The 22,265-nt window shown below is 35.9% G+C and overlaps 1 protein-coding gene across 1 annotated transcript in view; it reads right to left on the bottom strand.

Moving 5' to 3' along the window:
* Nucleotides 1–22,265, bottom strand: part of CTSH (cathepsin H) — a 368,554-nt gene that overhangs the window by 211,700 nt on the left and 134,589 nt on the right. Inside the window, exon 5 of the mRNA XM_044077716.1 lies at nt 2,224–2,328. Coding sequence (XP_043933651.1) covers nt 2,224–2,328 — 105 coding nt within the window. The remainder of the gene's footprint in view (nt 1–2,223; nt 2,329–22,265) is intronic.

Here is a 22,265-nt window from a genome sequence, read left to right as displayed (position 1 = left end):
CCCTCTTTTAATTCTATCAACACGTCAACTAAATTGATATTTTTTTTTGGAATGAAGGTAAAATGTTTTTTTATTTATCATCATAGAAGTATAGTTGAAAATCTTAAAATTCTGATATGTTAAAAGACAATCACCATACTCAGAAACAATACGTTCATTATTGTAATGAGTTAAACTTGTCTTGTAAGATTATGTTGTTTCCCCTGGGAAGTTAATTATTTATTCACAAAAAATTGAGTACCAGGATTGTGGTATATGTGGGTAGTCCAAATACATTTCTGAGGACTTAGGTGTCCAATTCGATACTATAAGTAAAACTAAGATTTATTTCAGACATGGGAATTGTAATAACAAGGGTTTGGTATACATAGCAATGTGTGCCTCCTGCCCAGCATTTTATATTCAGAAAACTGAGAGATGTTTTAAGAAACAGACTTATGAACACTGTTTGGACATTCAAAAGGGGAATCACAATAATACTTTGTATAAACACTCCACGAGTTGTGTTAATTAAAAAAATAATAATTTTAGTATTATTGATATAATCCCACGCAATCCCAGGAGTGGGGCCTGGGAAAACAGGATAGAATGCAGGGAATTATATCGGCAGATCAAGATTAATGTTAATATACCTCCTGGATTAAATGATATATTGTCCATTAACCCTGTTTTGAAGCTTAGGGCAACTAAATTATAAGGTGGTTCTAGAGGGTTTTTTAACATTTTTTTTTTAAAGTTACTAACATTTTTAACATTTATAAGAGGCATATTTATGATTTAGAGAGAATTTTTAACAGTATTTTAGCCTAAAATACTAGGTTAATTAATATTTGAGTAGGAAATATTTAATTAAGTTAATATTTAATCAAGAATATTTTTTAAACAGGTACATTTTTTATTAAATATGTATTCATTACTTTCAAACTGGGAAATATCTTTTTAGCATTTTAGATTTCTTATCCAAGACTGCTTAAGTTTAGTTGAAGCTGGGTCATGATTGATGGCTTAACAATAGACTAACTTTTTTATTACAAGAACCTTTGTAATAAAAATCTCTATCAAAAGTTTTTTTTTTACCAAGATGTATTTTTAGCTGTATTTATTCCCAGTCAATATACTTGGTTTGGAAGTTCACAGTGATTTTATATTATATCAGAAGTTAAAGGCAATTATTATTATTATATATTGTGTAATGATAAGTAAGTAACTGCATTTATACGAGTTTTGCAATTTTCACAACATAAAATATATAGTTATGCAACACTTAAAGTAATTTACTGTTAAACTACACTCCACCCAAAGAAAATTAATGGTTATTTTGGGTTAGTTAGGTTAAACATGTGACGAGCTTAGTAGGGTACTTAAAATAGGTATAACAGACATGCTTTTAGATGTTCTAATGAAGTCCCATGTTTTTACAGGGATGAAAGCACATTGATGTGATTCTGTGCTCATCCTTTTTATTTTTATAGTGCAATAAGCTGCCATTTTTCCTACTTTGGGGTTTCATGAAGGTTTTCATTTGGTGGTCAAGCTGTCCCAGTTGGATTCCTTTTTTATTTTTTTTCTATATATATTTTTCTCTCTCTCTCCCTCTCTACACATGCACACACACACACACATATATATATATATATATATATATATATATATACATACATATATGAGATAGACAGACATATACGGATATATAGACAGATATATATGGGAGCACTACATTTTTGTTGACAGTCTATAAAGTCGACATCTAGAATGCCTCCTTCTGCAGCCTCTGGACCAAACACCTGGTTCAGCTTGATGGGGTCCGAAAATTCCTCAGTGAAAGAACACATGGACTTGACTACCAAAGTTACTCAGACAGACTTCAGAAGCTGTTCCTGATAAATAGTTTTTTTTTCCTGAATTGTAAAATTGTTTATGGCAATTAGGAAAGTGCAACACATTATTGTGTATTTAGCAACATAACCTCATATCTCTGGCTTTGCTGTCTTAAAAACGTTCTTTGAGATCTACTACACATTTTGTTTTGCATTGTACGTTTTTACTGTGATGCACTCTGACCATAAAAATGTGCACCCCTTTATCATATGTATATCATACCATAATTTCTACACATCTATCACACCTAATGCAAATACACACAGATATACATGCAGAGCAAACAACAACCAAGCATCCCAAAAAATGCAAACATGTTTTAAAAATAAATCATTAGCTTATAACCTGGTTCTTGACAGGTGTTACATAGTTTCCTTTTTTCCTCCAGTCAACTGAATCAGGATATGGTCCATCACTGCCAACAAAATTTCCTTTTGTAGCTGAACAGTTCTGAAAACAAAACGAAAATAAAACAAGATTGAATGCATATATACATAAAAACCTACTAGATCTCCATATTGATAAACATACAGACATAAAAATGTGTAGCTGTGTGTGAGTTATGTTACAAGTTATTTCCAAAAAATCATTGCCAAAATATTCTTAGTGCCTTTTTCTATGTTGAGGCTTCTCATATAAAGAACCCTTTGTGATACCTTCTCTTTTATTTTAATGCATTTACCTGAAAGGTGAACTAACTCTGGTCTCAGATGAGCCGCTAACATTTTTGTTGATTTTTTTCTTTGCTATTATTTTTTCCAAGAACCTTTTTTGGAAGAAACATCTGTAATGTTCTTTTCCGGTCTAAGAATTATGAAACTTGCAGCAGTAGAGTAAATTATTATGGTATTTAAGAACAAAGGCTTAGAAATACATTACACAATGTCACCTTTAATTATTATCTGATGATAGTTCTTTGTAGTGCATGGAGATTTATCTGCTCCACGTACTACAGTTTGGTCAAAAGTAAGATAAAAAAAAAACAAAACAAAACAAGGTGATATGTTGTGTTGTCTTTGAAAGCTGGTAAAGCAATAGGGAAGTAGTTGACATGCTTACATATTCCCTGTGTAAGGGAAACAGTTGAAATTGGACTGATTGGTGTACTTCAGCAGACAGAAATGGGAGTTGACACAAAGCCATTTCATGTACTGCTGATGCTAACAGTACCTAAGGGGTGCTGAACACTTGTTAAGCACTCCAAGAACCATTATTAAAGTCGGGTCTCACATGATAGCGGGCTGAACAAGGATGCAATGTATTCATTTTTTAGTGCAATCATGGAGGTCCTAGCATTTCACATTAGTTTTTATGAATCTGTTGGTCAAATGATGGGCAGTGGCAGGACGGCAGGGGAGTGAATCAGGACTGCTGCATCTCATCCCCGGGGTCTACAGCCCATGACTAAGTCAAATTGTGGCTTCTAGATGCTGTTTTAGTAGAATATCATTTTTCTGGCTGTGTTTGTGTGGATTTAATCTTGATATTACAGTTACCTCTTCCTCCTAAAATATGCTGCTTAGATTGACTGGCTAATCTAAAATTGTACCTAAATTTGCATTGTGGATCTTGTCTCGCCTATAAGTGGGGATTTGGTTGCAAGGAATTAACCTAGTTAACAAAGTTATATAAGCAAAACAATTAATGATATGGCTACACTGGAGTTACTATATGGATAAAGGATTAACATGGTTCTACCACACTTAAGTCTTGTACCACAAAGCTCCATAATTTCATGTATAATGTGAGTAATTCGATAATGTCTTGCATAATTGCCTTTATTTCATTATTTTAAAATATCTGACTTAAATATGATATGGAATATTTTGCTGACAAATACATTAATTTATGGGTTTGTTGCTGGCTAATAGAAAAAACTGAATGAAAGATGATAATCACTTGAATTGCAGAGAAATTTCCATTTAGCTGACCTGAAGAGGTCTATTTTGGGGGTCTGTTCTATTTAATAGCTACATCACAGACTTAGTAATAAGTCCTTTGGTGTACCATGCTCTTTCTGCAAATGCTATTAAACTAATTTTCTTATAAATAACAGGAAGTTTTCAAAGGCTTAAAAGGCTTTCATAGGATTGGTTGGAATTCCCTAATCAGGTCTTTATTGAACTAACTGACTATGAGCACTAATAAGTGTTTTATCATATATTTGGGTCTTAATGAAAATGATATAGTAGGAGGGTTATGATTCTTTCTTTTCAGTTGTTTGATTGGCTAAAAAGGGATTCTCCCTGTTATAAAAAAATACAACTACCTGTGAAGAAGACATGTGCTATACTGCCAAATGAACTGAGGAGTGTAAAAATAATTCCTACCACTCCATAGATTCTGAACATACCACCACTAAGCACTTTGTGACAAATCTAACATCTAAACATATATAACTATACAAATTATAAGACACACATAATATATATATATATATATATATATATATATATATATATATATATATAAAATAATAAATTATATTATTATATAAAATATATTATATATGTATATAGTTATATAAACTATAAGAAAAAAGACCTGCCAGTAAAAAACACAGATAGTCATCAGCATTTTCTCTCTTCTGCCTCCAACCTTGACAATGTGACAAGTACTAGTCATGGCACTATGTTGAAATCAAAAGGATGAAAAATGCATTTTTATTGAGGACATCCATGTTACACCATCACTGGCATGTGCACACTCAATATGACATATATTGATACTGTGAGACCATACTCCAGAACTGATAAATAGCTAAGTACATTTATTATATTTTTCAATACAGAGAATACTTGTGTTGCTGTGAAATGTGGCATGATGTATTCAGTTCATGATAGCATGAATTACCCATTTGGGCTATGCCTTCAGGGGCAGCTCATGTCAATACGAGTAAGTATGTCATGCTGTACACTCCAGTAAGCCTTACTGCTTAAAGATAATCATACTTTTGGTAGAATAAGGCACTGCACAAAGTTTACACGTAAAGATCTCGGTAGTGTGGTAAATGACAGTTTGACACTCTGACTTTTCCTGTGCATAGTTTCTTGTCTAGTTACTTGTTTGTCCATTGTGCCTGCTGACTATCAGGTCTCCCTCAGTCGGACTCTGTCTATTCACTCCCCTGTACTAAGTTTCCCTTAGTAATACAGGAGGGAGACTACAGAACCAGATGAGGGCCAGAGTAGCCAGAGGGGCCATAACATAGGCTGGCATATGGGTTGTTTGTGTCCTTGCTGGCATCCTAGCAATGAAGGCACATTAGTTGGTCCTAAACCCTCCTGTGAGTGAGGGGATGAGTGGCTTGCCTCACTGCAGGGATCAGGATTCTCTCCCTAGTGAAAGTGCACATTCCCGTGCACTTACAAAGAGAGGTACTACAAAATTGTCTCGATGGCCAAGTGTCTACCACCCCTGCTATCCCTTGCAAGACCATTCCTCCTCAGAGGGATTGTGGTACTGGATAGCACTGATCTACCCCCTCCCCCGATGAGCCTACTTATCCTCCCCTCACTATTTCACACAGGCAATTGAGTGTCTAATCAGACCTGGGTCAGCTGAGCCATAGTTAAAGCTTTATCCCTCTGTGTAAAGGAGCTAGGTATTTTTCCACTGCATATTCATTCTGTCTGCTTAAAAGCACATGCATTTTTTGATTGCAGTTTTAGTTATATTATTGCTAAGAATCATAACATAATTTTGTCTAACATTTTATCTGATTTTACTAATTTACTAAGATCATTATTTGTCAATATAGATTTATCCTGGTCACCATAAAAACCAAGAAGACATTTATAAAAGTTAAAGAGAATGCAAATGAACTTGGGTTTAGGAAGTTAGTTCTACATTAAATTGGTAAACAGTAACAGCTCATTTTCCCCGAGATGCAGGAGCATAAGAGGTGACTACTTCCTTGAATACTGAAGTTTCAGTATAGTGGAGTCTATCCCAGACTGAGAGGAGATCGCTTTTGACAAAGTAAAGGATCAGACAAACATATCAAGTTTATTACTATATATTGTATAAGAGCTGTAACTGGAATGAAATCTCAAATTACATGAAATCAGCAGAAAATGAGGCTGGCACCTCTTCTTGAATTAATGTCTGCAGCAACTTTTTTTCCTCAAATGATTTATCTTTTCTTTGTAATAACCGTGTCTACATCTTGTAATCAAAATAAAATTTGACCAGTCTGTTCAGATTTCACACCAGAAATCCACTTGTGTCCTCCTCCTGTTGTAACTCAAAGGTATACTGAATCTAATTCAGTGAAGGACCTGCTCATGGTATGCTTATATTATTGAAATTTCTCTAAATACTGCTTTTACTCTTATGGAGGTACTCAAGTTAGTTTAAATTCTCGTGGATGCAAAGAAACTTGTCCAAGCATTTTTTTTCACGCAAGACATTGTACTTTCTCTTTACACATGTGCTCAATTTGTGACTCTAACTTTGGGTACTAAAACAACTTTTGAGTTACAATTGTCCTATACTGCTTTTTTCAATTTCCATGCAATAATAAAGCTAATAATCACTATGGTTCCTCAGAGAGTGCACTTTTTATCTACAGATTATTCAAATCTTTTCTTGTAGTATCCATTCAAGCTCTTATCCACCTGATGATGCTAGTCTTTCAACATGTAATGGTAATGCTCTGGAAAGTTTTCCAGCTGTTACAGTCATTCCAGCTATCATCTCATCTTTTACTGGAATTTCTTGTAAATGAGCCTCTACTAGAACATTAGCATACTCTTCCATTCCTTCTGTCACTTGAAGTCCATGTCCTTTAGAAGTCTGATACTCAAAATTAGTAATGATATGCTGATACAACTATAACCTGTACTTTTATGTATTTAAGTTTGTTTGTATGTATATATGTTTTGTTAAGTAGGTTAACACTGCTAGATATTGCCATTTTCAGAAGGGACCAAAGGATGAAAACTGTCCAAAACAACAAATGTATAATGTGAAACAAGGGAAATATACATACGCAGTAAAACAAGGAGAAGGAATTGTAAACAAAGCCATGCAGGCTGTGTGAAATAATAATCACAAGTGACTACAATTAATAGCAAAAATCAAGAACATTTTTAGACAGGTGGTATAAGATGATGGGCAAGTGATATATGTATATATATATATATATATATATATATATATATTTTTTTTTTTTTCTTCTGGCTGTACTGAAACTGACCATCAGCTGCGCCAAGGTATCTCCTTTTCCACCTGGTTGACTAAACCCACCTTAGCAGCCACTGGACTGACTCCAAACCATGTTTGGGGCTGATGAGGAGTTCATGGTAACCAGGGTCAGTGTCATACCACTGCCAATGGTGTTTCCCTCCTTTATGGCTTAATCTCTGCCCCCTTGCACCATGCAAGGGATGGTGTGCAATGGGTTTGCAATGTATCGTCTATGCCTACAGTTGTGTCGAGCATGCCCAAACCACTAAAGAAACGCAGGTTACCTGAAACATAATCAGGTCTTTATCCCTCAATGCCACCAGCACAGGCAAGTGATATGTATATTTGTATACACACACACACACACACATATATATATATATATATATATATATACAATTAGTAGCAAAAACACAAAGAATCATAAATCAGAAACACATTTTGAGATAAGTATTATAGGAATAGTTATGTAGTATTTATTTTCTTATTTGTTTAAAGAAGGCTGTGCTACACAGAGGAGATAAGTGGTAAGGAATGATCAGGTCAGAAGAGATGGAAAGATTAACACTGAATAGAAAGGACTAAAAAGGAAGTCAGGTAGTCAGAGATATGGGGTATCTCAAACAATATGTGAATAATTCACCTTGCTGCTGTAATGGGCAGGCCTTTATTCTCAGTAGTGTTAATGGTTTATAGTCTTTGAACAACTTGGACTTTTTAACTGTAAAGGTACTGATGAAATTTGTTTAAGATCATGTCTAAAGGTGCAAAATGACCTTTTGTTTTTGTATAAAAAAAGTGTTCGCATGTACTCTTTTGCTTCTGAATGTGTAAGACAAAACATACTGAACCATGTTTACAACATGAATATTCATGGACGGGTAGGAGGTGCTTACGTTACTTTGGGTTCCAGCTATAATTAAACTGGATTAGCATACATAAGTAACTGTAAATTAGTTATGTAATTGCCAAACTGTTAAATTAACAGTTTGTCAAAAACAGTAATGATAATGATTATGAACTAATGATTAGTTATTTTGCCAAACTGTTAATTTAACAGTTTGGCAATTACACAACAAATTCACAGTTACTTACCTATGCTAATCTAGCATAATTATTGCTGGAATCAAAAGTGATGTAAGCACCTCCTACCTGTCCATGATTATTTATGCCGTAAATACGGCATCATATGTTTTGTCTTCTGTATTTGGAAGCAGTCTTTTAAACTGTATATTTTTTAAAGGCTGCAAAATACACTTTACTTTTTCTTTCATTTTGTGCCTTTAAAAATGATCTTTTACTACAAAAATCAAAGTCAGAGCTTCCTTTTTAATCTACAACCATTTCTGCAGGAGAGGGGATCTGAGAACTGTAAACAGTTGAATGTTTTCATTCGAAGGCATCACACCTAGAAACCTTTAGTTTAGTAGGAATGAAAAGCCTTTACTTGAATACATAGCCCGCCTTAGGCATAGACCAACTAGGCAGCTGCCTAGGGCGCCGGTCTAGCAGGGGCACTTTTCCAGTAATTCTTTGGTGTAGGTATACCAGGATGGGGGCACCAGGTAGTGTGGTGGGCGCACCATGGAGCCCTTTTGCCTAGGGCACCAGTTGACCTAGGGCCGCTCCTGCTTGAATAAATAAAGGAAATAAACAAAGTAGTGTCAGTGGCAGGCTTTGATCATAATGCACCATCTTTGTCACACATTAATAATTATTTTCATGTTTTAACCACTTTCTGTTTTTTTTTCATGCTCTTAAAAGGTGTTCATTTAGCAAACTGTACTAGGTAGCCAGTACTTTACTCTTGTGAGCCACAGATGCTCCACATTAATGTATTACATGTAAGAGGAATGCTTGCAACCCTTTCAAACAATCAAATACTGGGACTATTTCATTAATTTCCTTACATTCTCAGGTAAGAGTTGAATGCATGTCTGTCCAACATGCTGTTCAGTCAAATACATTGTCTCTAACTTTGTAAACTTGCATTTCATATTTTTTCATATTTTTAACTCTTATTCCACACACTTGCAATATTTACAATCCTTTCTGTAAGTTACTAAGGTGTTTGCTCCCCAGTTTTCCACTACACTTAAATCTATCAACAGATTTTCCATTCTTTTTGTGGAAAGTATAGAGCGTATAGATCATCCCAAAAGGTAATTTGTTACTTACAAATAAGAAGTGGTACTTGTTTCTTGCAAGGCATTCTTTAAAGCTTTTATCTAGCAATGCTCATTGATAAACAGTTATTTAATCATTGCTCAAGAGCACAATTTTACTACTCAACATAGTTAACTCTTCAGCTCTTCGTTAAGGTGTGTCGTCCCTCCTCTGGGGCAGTAATCGAGGAGGGTCAATGCTCACCACTGACACCGGTGGGAATGTTCACTTAGAACAAAAATGGATACACACAGTATTTTCAGATGCAGCTTTCTGCACCAAGCACAGTTTCTCTTAACAGCACACAGGGAGCATACTCCAGACCTGGGGCTGGGTGTTCTACTCCAGGCCCCAAATAAGACCTCACCTTTCGCGCTGCAGAAACAAGTGCTCTGTGTCCCTGTTCCAAGTAATTGACACTCACACTTTTGGAGATTTGATTTTCAAACACACACACACACACACACACACACACACACACACACACACACACACGGGAAAAGCTGGCACAGATTTACCTGCTATACCACCTTCACCCAGACTGTAAGGTAGTTTCACTGCCACCATCCGGCTACTTCAAGGGTCTTATAAAGGTACCCAGTTACTCTCAGTAAAATTTGTGCTATACAAATTGTAATGTTAACAAAGCAGCAAGACCTTCAGGAGCATGAAGCAGCAGTGCCACCCAAATAAATACGGGTTCCTATCAGTTCGTCGAAACTTCAACAGTTTGAACACCATATGTTCAAACTGTGAAGTTCAAAAACTGATTAACGTGAAGCTGCGGAACACCAAATTCTTTCCCAGGAAAAGAATTCTGTGGGCTGTTTCTGTGGCTTCGCGATTTTCAGCACTGTAGTGGAAAGCTATGGGTCGGGTTCAGGTAAGTGTGCAATTGTGTGGACGTTAGGGTTAGGGAGCGGGTTAGGTGAGTTAGGGTTAGGGCACGGGTGAGGTGGGTGTGCGATAGTGACAGACTTTAGGGTTAGGACTTTAGGGTTAGGGTGGGATAGGTGAGTTAGGGTTAGGGAGCGGGTCAGGTGAGTGTGCGATAGTGACGGACCTTAGGGTTAGGGTTTGGGTTAAGGTAAGTGGATAGATAGTAGTGTATGTACAGTTTAGTGTAGGGTTAGATGTAGGATTTTAAGTGTATGTGTGTGGCTTGCTGTTTTTTTTGGTGTGCTTGTGTTGTGAGTGTGTTTCTCGGAACAGCGATTTTTTTCCCTGGGAAAAAAAATCACTTTTCTAAGCCTTCGATGGTTTTGCACTTCGAGGTTAGAAGTTCGAACTTATGGTGTTCGAACTTCTGCCATTTCATCAAAGTGATATAGACCCAATAAATACAATTACTCTTAAAGGTTAAAATATTTTCTACAAGACCAGCCATAATGAAAAGGTTAGGCATCTTTGCCTGCTTTCCCTGAATAAACTAATCTAAAAAAATAAAATAAATAAATAAAACTGTTGTGAAAAATGAAACTCTGTATATTTACCTTGTGGCTGCTGAGACTACACACACCTTCAGTGACAACTGCTAATGGACTACAGATGTTCAATTAATATCCCTACCACTGCTCAGCAATATGTGACAACCCTCCTCTGGGCCAGTAATCAAGGATCCTCAATCCTCACCACTGACACTGGGGAGGGGGAACTTTCACTTAGAACAAAAGGATGCATGCAATATATTCAGATGCAGATTTGGCACCAAGCAGTTTCCCTTAAGAGCACACAGGGAGCACACTCCAGACTTGGGGCTTGTTTTTTTTTTCTCCAGGCCCCAAATAAGACCACCTTTCTTTTTGTAGAAATCAGTGCTCTGTGTCCCTGTTCCAAGTATCTGAGGCACACACACACACACACGCACACGCACACACACACACACACACACACACATGCACGCGCGCACACACACACACACACACACACACACACACACACACACACACACACACACACACGTGCACACACGGGAAAAGCTGGCACAAATGTACCTGCTATATCACCTTCACCCAGACTATAACATAGTTTCACTATTACCATCCAGCTACTTTAAGGCTCTTCAAAGGTACCTAATTACTCTCAGTAAAATTAATGCAATACAAATGGCAATGTTAACCAAGCACCAAGATTATCAGGAGCATGAAGCAACAGTGCCTCCCAAATAAATGCAATTATTCTCAAAAGGTAAAATATTTTCTGAAAGACCAGCCACAATGAAAGGTTTAGATATATTTAATAATAAATAATAAAACAGAAAAAAATAAAATACTGAATATCTATTTACAATAAACACCAGAGTTTTAATTCACAGGAAATATAAAATATAACACAGATGGAAAGACTGAGACAGATACAGAAAAAACAGTATTTAACTAACCTCACTATATTTTTTAACTAATTGAAGAATTAAGTTACTTACAAAAGCAAGGCAAGATGAAGTAGGTGGGTGGTCTTGTTGTCCGGTCCAAGACAGAGTGCTGAGTGCCACTATCACATCTCTCACTAATATCTAAATTGATTTCAGTGCTGGATATAGAATGACATTACATCTAGTCACTACCCCCGACTAGAAGCTGAACCAGGATCTAGCACAGATGTGTCATAGTACACACCTAGAGCTTTACTAAGGCATCTGGAGACTGTAGAACAATTCCAAATCCTTTCATCCTTCCTGGAGAAACTAACCAGCCATTCTCTGGCACTCCAAGGGAACAATTAGTTCACCACTATGGACAACAAGATCCCAGGCCTTTCCCAGACATTGCGTCTCTGGCTGCATTCAGGCCTGTGAGATAAAACCTGAATGGCCTAAACCAAGTCATTTAATTTCTGGTTATTTTTCTTAAGGTAAGCTGAGCTGAACTTACCCCCTTCCCTTTCAGCATCCTCTGTTAACATATATACATTTCCTCAGTTACAACAGTACAGTCTCATATAAGCTAAGAATTGGTAAGCTTCCTGCCTGGGACTTCACTGAAGAAGAGCTGGACTTGCAGGAAGAGTGGAGGAGAGTGTCGCTGCAGTGTTCATTGGAATGGATTCGTATACTGATCAAGAGAAACGCACGTACCAGTGGTAAGTTGCAAGAGCTGATTGTTAATCTGCAACAGAGACTGAAAGCTGACTCCGTCGAGGGAGTTTTTGTTAGCAAGATGGGTGAAATCAAGGTAAAACTTCATAAAGCCCAGTCGGATGTGATAGTTCGCAAAAAAAGAAAGTTGGTGCGTGACATGAATGATTTCAGCAGTGGAACCATTTTTTCTTGGCATCAAGTGCAACGTCATGGAAACAAAAGGGCGGGAAGCAGGAAGTCCAGCTCTAGAGAGTTGTCTTGATCATTGGTTGAAATGCTATCCAAAAAGAGCATTTCTTTTGAAAACATTGAGTCGTCAGGAGTGAACACCTCTTCAAATTTGTCCCCAGGGGCGGACGGAGATGTATCCAGTCAGGGCAACCAATGGAAGGGACGAAAAAATCAGCCGAGGGGCAGAAAGTACTGAAAAAGCAAGCAAAGGTGACTTTTTGACAAATGTTATTGGCAATTTTATTGAGCCAAGTTTTTCTGGCTTTGACAGCAGAAACAGTGGGGTTAATGAACTACTTGAAACTAATGTTGTTCACTTGAATAGTAGTTTAAAAATTGTCAATTTGTCTGATACTATTGAACTACCTGAAACTAATGTTGTCCATTTGAATAGTAGTTTAAAAATTGTCACTTTGTCCGATATGCAGCTCACTGAAAATGTTGTCAGTTTGTTAAGTAGGGGAACGAAGTTTGTTCCAACTAAGTTCCCCACTTTGGCTGAAATTTTGTTGGATATTAAAAAATTCTGTAGAAAGCTATATTTAAAAGTTTATTTTGATAAAGTAAATAAGCAAAAAAACAGTATGGTAAATATAAATGTAGTAGATGAAAGCATTGATGAAGAAACTGAATTTTTGATGAATGTTTACATATATGATTATGGTGATGAATTAGAATGTGAAAATGAAGTAAATAATGATCTGCCTAGATGTGATAGTTTTAGCACAGGTTATAGTAGGTTCAGTATGCCCCCTCTAGCTTCTTGTAGTAATTTTGTTCCACCAGAATTATCCTCAGCAGTTAGTATTTTTGAGCAAGTTCTAATTAAAAAGCTGAACTTGAATATACTAAGTTTTTGAAAATCCAAAAGTCATATAATTTGACTAAGTTAGAGTGGTTAGAGTTACTTAGACTTAGAGGGTGTTTAAAGAAAGTTGTATTCAGGCAAGCTGACAAGGGTGGGAATTGGATTGTTATGTCAAAGGCGCAATATGAAAGAATGGCATTTGATTTGTTGGAGTGTGAGGATGATTATTTGCATTTAACTGACAACCCAGTGGGTAATTATAGTGTTGAACTGTTGGACCTATTTGAGAGAGGTGAGAGGTTCGGTTTTTTAAATAAGGAAGATGTAAAAAAGTTGGTAATTAAGGCTCCAGTTGATCCTTATTTTTATGTTATACCTAAAATACATAAAAATATTACCAACCCTCCAGGTAGGCCAATAGTCTCTGGGATACATTCTTTTGTGTATAATTTAGGAACTTTTTTAGATTCAGTGTTAAAATAATATTTGCATAGGGTTCCTTCTCATATTAAAAACACTCAAGAATTATGTGAAAAGGTTAGTGCAATAAAATGGAAGAATGATTACTACTGGGTGTCGGTTGATGTGAATTCACTTTACACTTCTATAACAAACAGGTATGGTTTGGAAGCAGTGTTTGATGTTATGGGTGATTGACCTAAAACAAAGTTTTATTGTAAGGTTACTTGAGATTTGTCTGACTCATAACTATTTTAAGTTTGAAAATCAGATTTATCTACAGAAGAAGGGCACAGCAATGGGTGCTTCATATGCACCCACTTATGCAGTGATATATATGGGTTACTTTGAAAATTTGTTTATACATAACACTGTTTTTTGGAGAGAAAAAGTTGTGCTGTACAGCAGATTTATTGATGATCTTTTTTCGTGTGTAAAGGTTCACCCTTGGAGTTTGAGCAATTTATTGAGGGATTAAATTTAAATGCACATGGTATTAAGTTTTCGACATGTTTTGGTAACACTGCTATGCAGTTTTAGGATGTTGAATTCTATGTGGATGAACATCATGCTATTCAATACAAGCCATTCAGGAAGTCTACAGTTGTCACCAACTTTCTTTTTGCCACAAATATGCACCCTCCACATTTGATTAGTTCTTTGTCTTTAGGGGAATTTAAGAGAATTGCTCGAAATACTTCTGATGAGAAATATAAGGCATAATTTTTGTTGGATATAAGGGATAGGTAATTGGCAAGGGGTTATGATACAAAGAGTTTGGATTGTGATTTGAAGAACCTACAAACAGGTGAAAGGTTTCAAATTAGAGATAGAGAGCAAGTAGTAAGTAAAAATAGGAATCAAAATTTTAAACCTACATATCAAGGGTATGATATATATTTTGTTTCAAAATTTTCATCCTTCTCACCAATCATGAGAGAGTTGATATTGGGTTTATGGCATTTAGTATGTTTAGATGAGACAGCTGGGGATTTATTCCCAGGTTTGGTAAACTTCTCATATGGAAGATATTCCAATCTTAAGGAATTGTTAAATAAGCCTTTACATGTTTCAGAAAATAGAACTATGGGTTCTTTTTCTTGTGGAAAATGTAAGGCTTGTCAGATAATTAGAAATATTTCAGGTAGTTTAATTAATGGACGTAAATTTATAAGTAAGAATAGGTTTACTTGTAGTTCATGTAGTGTAGTGTATGCCATTGTATGTGGATGTGAGAGAATAAAATGGTATATAGGCCAAACAAAAAGAGCTGTCATAGTCAGAATTTTAGAACACTTGGGAGATATTCGGAATAAAAACTATAAGAGTCCTGTGGCAGATCATTTTGTAAAGCACATGGGGAAGATGATTCCACATTCTTCTTTAGTGTTTTGGCAAGATCATTTCAAGTGAAAAGTGGTGAGCTTAAACAGAAATTGAATGTGCTTGAAACTAAAATGATTTTAAACTCTGGGACCTTGACACTCAGAGGGTTAAACTTGGAGGTAGATTATGTTTAAACTGTTCATATTTAGATAAATTTGAATAAATTACATGATGTATTTATTAATATGTACAGCTGTATCTGAAGTAAATAATTTTCTACTAAATATTTTGTATTAAATGTTTGTATTAGGATAGTTAAAAGTGAAGTTAGATTTTGTATAATTTAATGAAATAAGTATGGGTCACTTTAAAAAGAGTTTAAGGCAATGGAATATTTTAAGAAATGTAAGGGTAATAGGATGATTAAATAATTGAATAATTAATGAATTAACCTGGTATAAATGTAGAATTCATACTGATGTATGTATGCTTGAAGGCGAGAGGCCAAGGTAAAAGATCTTGTGATGAAAGTAAAGAATCAATTTATTACCTTCGCTGCTGTGTTTTTTTCTTATTTTGTGATTAGAAGTGTTTTATTATATTTCTTTTCTGTCCAGCAAAACCCACTGTTGATACTTTTTTAACACAAGCAGCTTTACAAATACATTTTTAACACAATCATCTGTAGAAATCCATTTGATATACAAACAACATATTTTTTTTTTTACAAAACTCCAGCTAGCTATGCTGGCATATGTTATACATGCACTGCATTACTCTCTGTGGCATAGCTAGCACTACCTCACATCATCACATAAAGCTTTATTTATCTAACCTAACAGATCAGCTGATAGTTAACTTGTAATCACCACACAAAATGTAAAATTGCTCCTTTTTGCAGCTGGAAAAAAAAAAAAAAATATATATATATATATATATATATATATATATATATATATATATATATATATATATATATATATATATATATATATACATATTGCCTATTCATTCTGCTTCAATGGATTGATAATATTTGCTTTTTCTAATGTTTCCATCTAGGCCTTTATCAGATGTTTTCAATGAAAGTGGAAGGGAATGACTCAAAGAATTTTGAACAGACATTTGATTTCAGACATAATGGTAGCATTCATACAATACATTGTGCTTAGTTTTCTGAACACATTTAACACTCTGAGTCATGAACTTATCTGATTTCATTTAGTACAAGTTTTTGCAACTATTTCCTCCCTTACAGAGCTGGCCCTCTTGTTTTTCTGATAACTAATGGCAAATGTCCCTTTTTGTTTGCATAGACATTCTAGATATTCTTGGTTTGTGCCTTCTGTACTGAATTTAAAAAATACAGAAATCCTATGCTAAAATATAATTTTCTGCAGGACATTTGCTCAGTAGTAATGTAAGAAATTTATTTTATAGTTGTTAAAAGACAGAAACTGACTTTTGAAAAATGATTTCATCCCAATATCAGTTATTAATGAGTGGTCTGTCCTTGTGCATTTGGTTTGTCACAGTACTACTTACAGGTAGTAACATGATCTAAAGATGGACTTCAGACTAAAAATACAGTACTAGAGAAGAATAAATGGACTATTTTTGTTACCTAGCAAAAGAACCTTATAAAAATACCATCCAAAAATACTTTCATTCACTAAAGCAAATACAAAGGTCAAACTCTAAGCACAATATTACCTACCATGGTGGGCATTATAAGGAAATAATAGGCAGTGAAAGTGTCAGGAGACTGTTGGCTTGTGATGTTGAGGCTCACAACATCCTGTGGGGTTAGTTATTTGCTCATAATACCTATCCCACAAGGCATTTTTTTTTTTTAACGTCCGTTTTCCTCCTCACAGTTAACCATTAGCTACCATCAGCACCCCTACTCATTCACTGGATGCTCCACTTACTCCTTTGGACCTTATTCTGACCCATGCTTGGGGACAGTGAGGACACTGAGGCAACTGATGCAGCATCATATTGCTGGTGATTAGTGTTTTGTCATTGCTCTTTCTCCATTTTCCTCCTCGTGCACATGCCCAATAATGTCCTAGGGTCTGTCGTGAAATGGGAATGATCTGGCATTGTTCCGACCACCACTAATCCCATCTTAGGACAATGCCATCCTGTATGTCTCCAGCCTCCACTAGAGATCAAAGTCAAGGAGCATCCAAGAGTGTGTGTACTCCCCTCGGGTAGACACACCCTTTTATTCCTCATGCCAGTGCCTCAGACACCAGAGCTACTTATCAAGCCTGGGTTGCCTGGGCCATAGTCAAGGCTTTATCCTTCTTATTCCATGGCATTGTTTTTCTCTAGGGCATTTGCTTATTGCACAATTGCCAAATGAAAGAATAAATGTATAGTGAGGGATACAATAAGAAGTACAAGAGACAGAAAGATAAAGGGGAGGACTGTACCAGAACGCATGAAGCTAAAGTGCTGACAGAGAAAGGATGACTACCTGTATGTTGTTTTTAACTGCCTGTGTGTTACTACTTGAAGAATTCAGTATTAGCTGTTGTACTGCATTCTGATTGCCATCTCACTTAACAAAACTTACTGTGACATAAACTCATGGTCTGTGAATGGTTACTTGGGGATGCCTCAGACTATGTGTCACCATTGTTTATAGGCCTTGATCACTATTTTTTTGTGCTCCAAATAACTAACAAGTTTGATACACTTCGCTGAGTACAGAACACAATAGATGAATTGGCTATTCAGTGGACGCCACAAGCTAGTGAACTGCTTAATGGCCAGTTAACTGGCCTAGTTTGCCACTAGTCCCACTAGGCCTAAACCATTCTCAGAGAAGCATTCAGCACTAGGTTATGTACTGTCCAATAAGCTTGATAGATTTATATAGCATTATTTTGTTATCGTCTGTATCCAGTTATCCCCTTTAGTTATTATAGCCTATATTTATTTATTACTAATCAGCTGTAACTTCACTCTGAACATCAACTATTTCAACAGTCATTTTAGAGCTTTAGAGTGTATCACTATTCTGTTCAACCTGACCCAACCCTAAAATATTAGCTTCATTGAGTCACAGAACAAAAGGACTGCAGTTCTGTACTTGAGTATTTTCACTTCATAAGTATTACTATCTAGCAATAATGTAAGACATTAAGCTGTATCTCGGATTATGTTTGAACTAAAATCAGTGTGCTTAAACAGAACCACCAATGTTTTGTTTGTTGATTGTGTTACTTACTGTATACTAAATGAGGAATATAAAGCACTTGCCAAGAGGGCCAGCAAATCCATTACATAATCATAGATACTCTAGGAAAGGAGTCAATCATCTTACTGGGAAGAGAGTATTCTCTAACCTTTAATTACAGATCAGTGAGATGAACTGGTGGATTACACAAGGGTGAAACTTTGGTTTAAATGTTCGGGGCAGGTGCTTGGCTGATTGGTCTCAGGCAATATATTCCTACACACACAAGCACACATATATATTTATATATAAAAATGTGTGCCACTTCATCATACACTCAAATAAGCAAACTTCAGAAGATCGAGGAAAACTCCACAATCTTCAGTTAATTGAAACTCCACACACAAAAGCAGTTTTGTTTTTGCAGCTGCATGCCCCCGTACGTATATATAGAGTCTATATCAAAATTCTGAAGAGGTACAATGCTGAATGTGAAAACATCGAACCCAAAATATCGAATGGTGAAAATAGTGAAGCCCCGAAACATCAAAATCTTACCTAGGGCAAGATTTCGGTGGGACATTCCATGGCTTCGCTATTTCCTCCACTGTGGTGCGAGAGTTACGGACCTTAGGGTTAGGGTGCAGGTTAAGGTAAGTGGATAGTTAGTAATGTACGTATGGTGTAGTGTAGGGTTGTGTTTTGTTAACTGTATGTGTGTGTATTAATTAGTTTGTTTGTGTATAGATTTGTAGGGTATGTATGCGATGGTTACGGACCTTAGGGTTAGGGCGCGGGTTAAGGTATGTGTGGTTTAGTGTGGGGTTGTGTTTTGTTAAATGTATGTGTGTGGTTTATTTATTTTGGCGTGCTTGTGTTGGGTGTATGTTTCTCGGAACAGCAAATTTTTTCCCTGGGAAAAATTCGCTATTCTGAGCGTTCGATGTTTTCAATATTCGAAATTCCAAGTTCGAACATATGGTGTTCAACATTTTGGAATTTTGAATACATGATATAGACCCTATATATATATATATATATATATATATATATATATATATATATATACACACACACACACACACACACACACACACACACACACACACACACACACACACACACACACACACACCAACTCAGAAATCACTGTACAATGCGGAAAAGCAAACTCACTGATCCCAGCTATTCACAATTTCACATACAAGCAAAGCCAGCAATGTTTTTGATCAGCTATGATGGCTTTTTCTCAATGAGGTGATTGCACCACTTGACTACCTCAGTGATACATACATATATATATATATATATATATATATATATATATATATATATATATATATATATATATATATATATATATATATATATATATATACATACACACACACACACACACACACACACACACATATATATATATATATATATATATATATATATATATATATATATATATAATGGGTCCCTGTCAGTTGATCGAGTTTTCAGAAACTGGAAATTCATATGGCTGAGACCATATGATCGAGTTTTTGAACACCTGAAGATTTTGATTGGAGATCATGGTATAGTGCGTTTCAGAAAATTTACTGTTTTCCTTACTGTAGTGCGATCTTGGAGTTGGTCTATATAATTTGCAGGGGGTGTGGGGGTGCAGGGGGGGGCAACGTAAGAAAGGTAGATTTTTGTGTTCTTTTGTGTTTTTTTTTTTTTTAACATTTGAGGTTTCGGAAACTCGATCATATGGTCTCGACCATATTAATTTGGTGTTTCTGAAAACTTGATCATCTGACACAGACCTATATATATATACATATATACATACATACATACATACATACACACATGTACACACACATACACATACACACACACACACACACATATATATATATATATATATATATATATATACATATATATATATATATATATATATATATATATATATATATATATATAATGTGTATATATACATGGGTGTAATTTAACAGTCTGGAGAGTTTGTGGGTAAAGGAGAGAGCACATATGATTGAATTAAAATTTTATACATACATATATATATATATATATAGACTTAGACAAAGCATATGACAGGGTGCCTAGAGAGGAGTTGTGATATTGTATGAGGAAGTCAGGAGTGTCAGAGAAGTATGTAAGAGTGGTACAGGATATGTAAGAGGGTAGTATGACAGAGGTGAGGTCTGTGGTGGGAGTGACGGATGCGTTTAAGGTGGAGGTGGGATTACATCAAGGATCAGCTCTGAGCCCTTTCTTATTTGCAATGGTGATGGACAGGTTGGCAGACGAGATCAGACAGGAGTCCCCGTGGACTATGATGTTTGCAGATGACATTGTGATCTGTAGTGAGAGTAGGGAACAGGTGGAGGAGACCCTGGAGAGATGGAGACATGCTCTAGAGAGAAGAGGAATGAAGGTCAGCAGGACTAAGACAGAATATATGTATGTGAATGAGAGGGAGGATAGAGGAATGGTGAGGATGCAAGGAGTACAGGTGGTGAAGGTGGATGAGTTTAAATACTTGGGATCAATAGTTCAGAGTAATGGTGAGTGTGGAAGAGAGGTGAAGAAGAGAGTACAGGCAGGATGGAGTGGGTGGAGAAGAGTGTCAGGAGTGATTTGTGACAGACGAGTACCAGTAAGAGTGAAAGGGAAGGTCTACAAGAGGGTAGTGAGACTAGCTATGTTATATGGGTTGGAGACAGTGGCACTGACAGAAAGGCAGGAGTTAGAGCTGGATGTGGCAGAGTTAAAGATGTTAAGATTTGCACTGGGTGTGACGAGGGTGGACAGGATTAGGAATAAGTATATTAGAGGGTCAGCCCAGGTTGGAAGGTTTGAATACAAAGCCAGAGAGGCAAGATTATGTTGGTTTGGACATGTGCTGAGAAGGGATGCTGAATATATTGGGAAAAAGATGCTAAGAATGAAGCTACCAGGTAACAGGAAAAAAGGAAGGCCTAAGATAAGGTTTATGGATGTGGTAAGAGAGGACATGCAGGTGGTTCGTGTGACAGAGCAATATGCAGAGGCCAGGAAGAAATGGAAACAGATGATTCGCTGTGGTGACCCCTAATGGGAACAGCCGAAAGAAGATGATGATATATATATATATATATATATATATATATATATATATATATATATATGTGTGTGTGTGTGTGTGTGTGTGCGTGTGTGTGTGTAGTGTAGGTAAGTAGTGTACAGGAAAATTAATGTTTGAATGAAATTGTGAAGATGTGCAAAACTGTGTTATAGCAGTTGGTGTTTATGTGCAAGTATTTGCAGGATAGTGTCAGAACAGTGATTAAGTAAGTGGATAGATTCAGTGTTGAGTGTGTTCTGTGCAATGGTACTTTTGGGGAAAGGGTTTTTAGTCATGTAATGTTTAGGACTGGAATTAACAGACCTTTCCAATACCCCTAATTTGGAGGAAAATTCCAATTTTTAGGCCTGATTTAAAATGTCCCTATTTTTGGTGGTATGTCTGCATGTTCAGCCTTGATTTATCCCTTCACACAATTTTCTGATTCCCGCATATCACATGTGATTTTTTGAAGCTGTCTAGTATACAAAAAAAACACACTACATGATAATATACTACTGGCAATAACATTTAAAGAAAGAGAACACACATTTTACAATTCCCTTTTTCTGAAACAAAAATAAATAACCTTGTGTGGTAGAATTTTGGAACATAGTTGGTTAAACTCTAGAGATTTTATATTGTCTCTGATAATGTGATAATATTTTACATAATGTTTGCCATTCTCTGTTTTTTAAATGGTTTCTGAGTAGTATCTCACATTCCTACTAGAAGCAAGAAAAATTATGTGCTATTCAGTATTCAAATTTTATGCTAATAATATTTCCAGATTTTAGCTGGATATTCCTTTTTTTTTTCAAGGGACTTTGTTCCT

This window comes from Protopterus annectens, chromosome 7.part0 (assembly GCF_019279795.1).
Source record: "Protopterus annectens isolate FY-2018-M chromosome 7.part0, PAN1.0, whole genome shotgun sequence".
NCBI lineage: Eukaryota > Metazoa > Chordata > Ceratodontiformes > Protopteridae > Protopterus > Protopterus annectens.
This window is presented reverse-complemented; position numbering and strand designations above follow the sequence as displayed.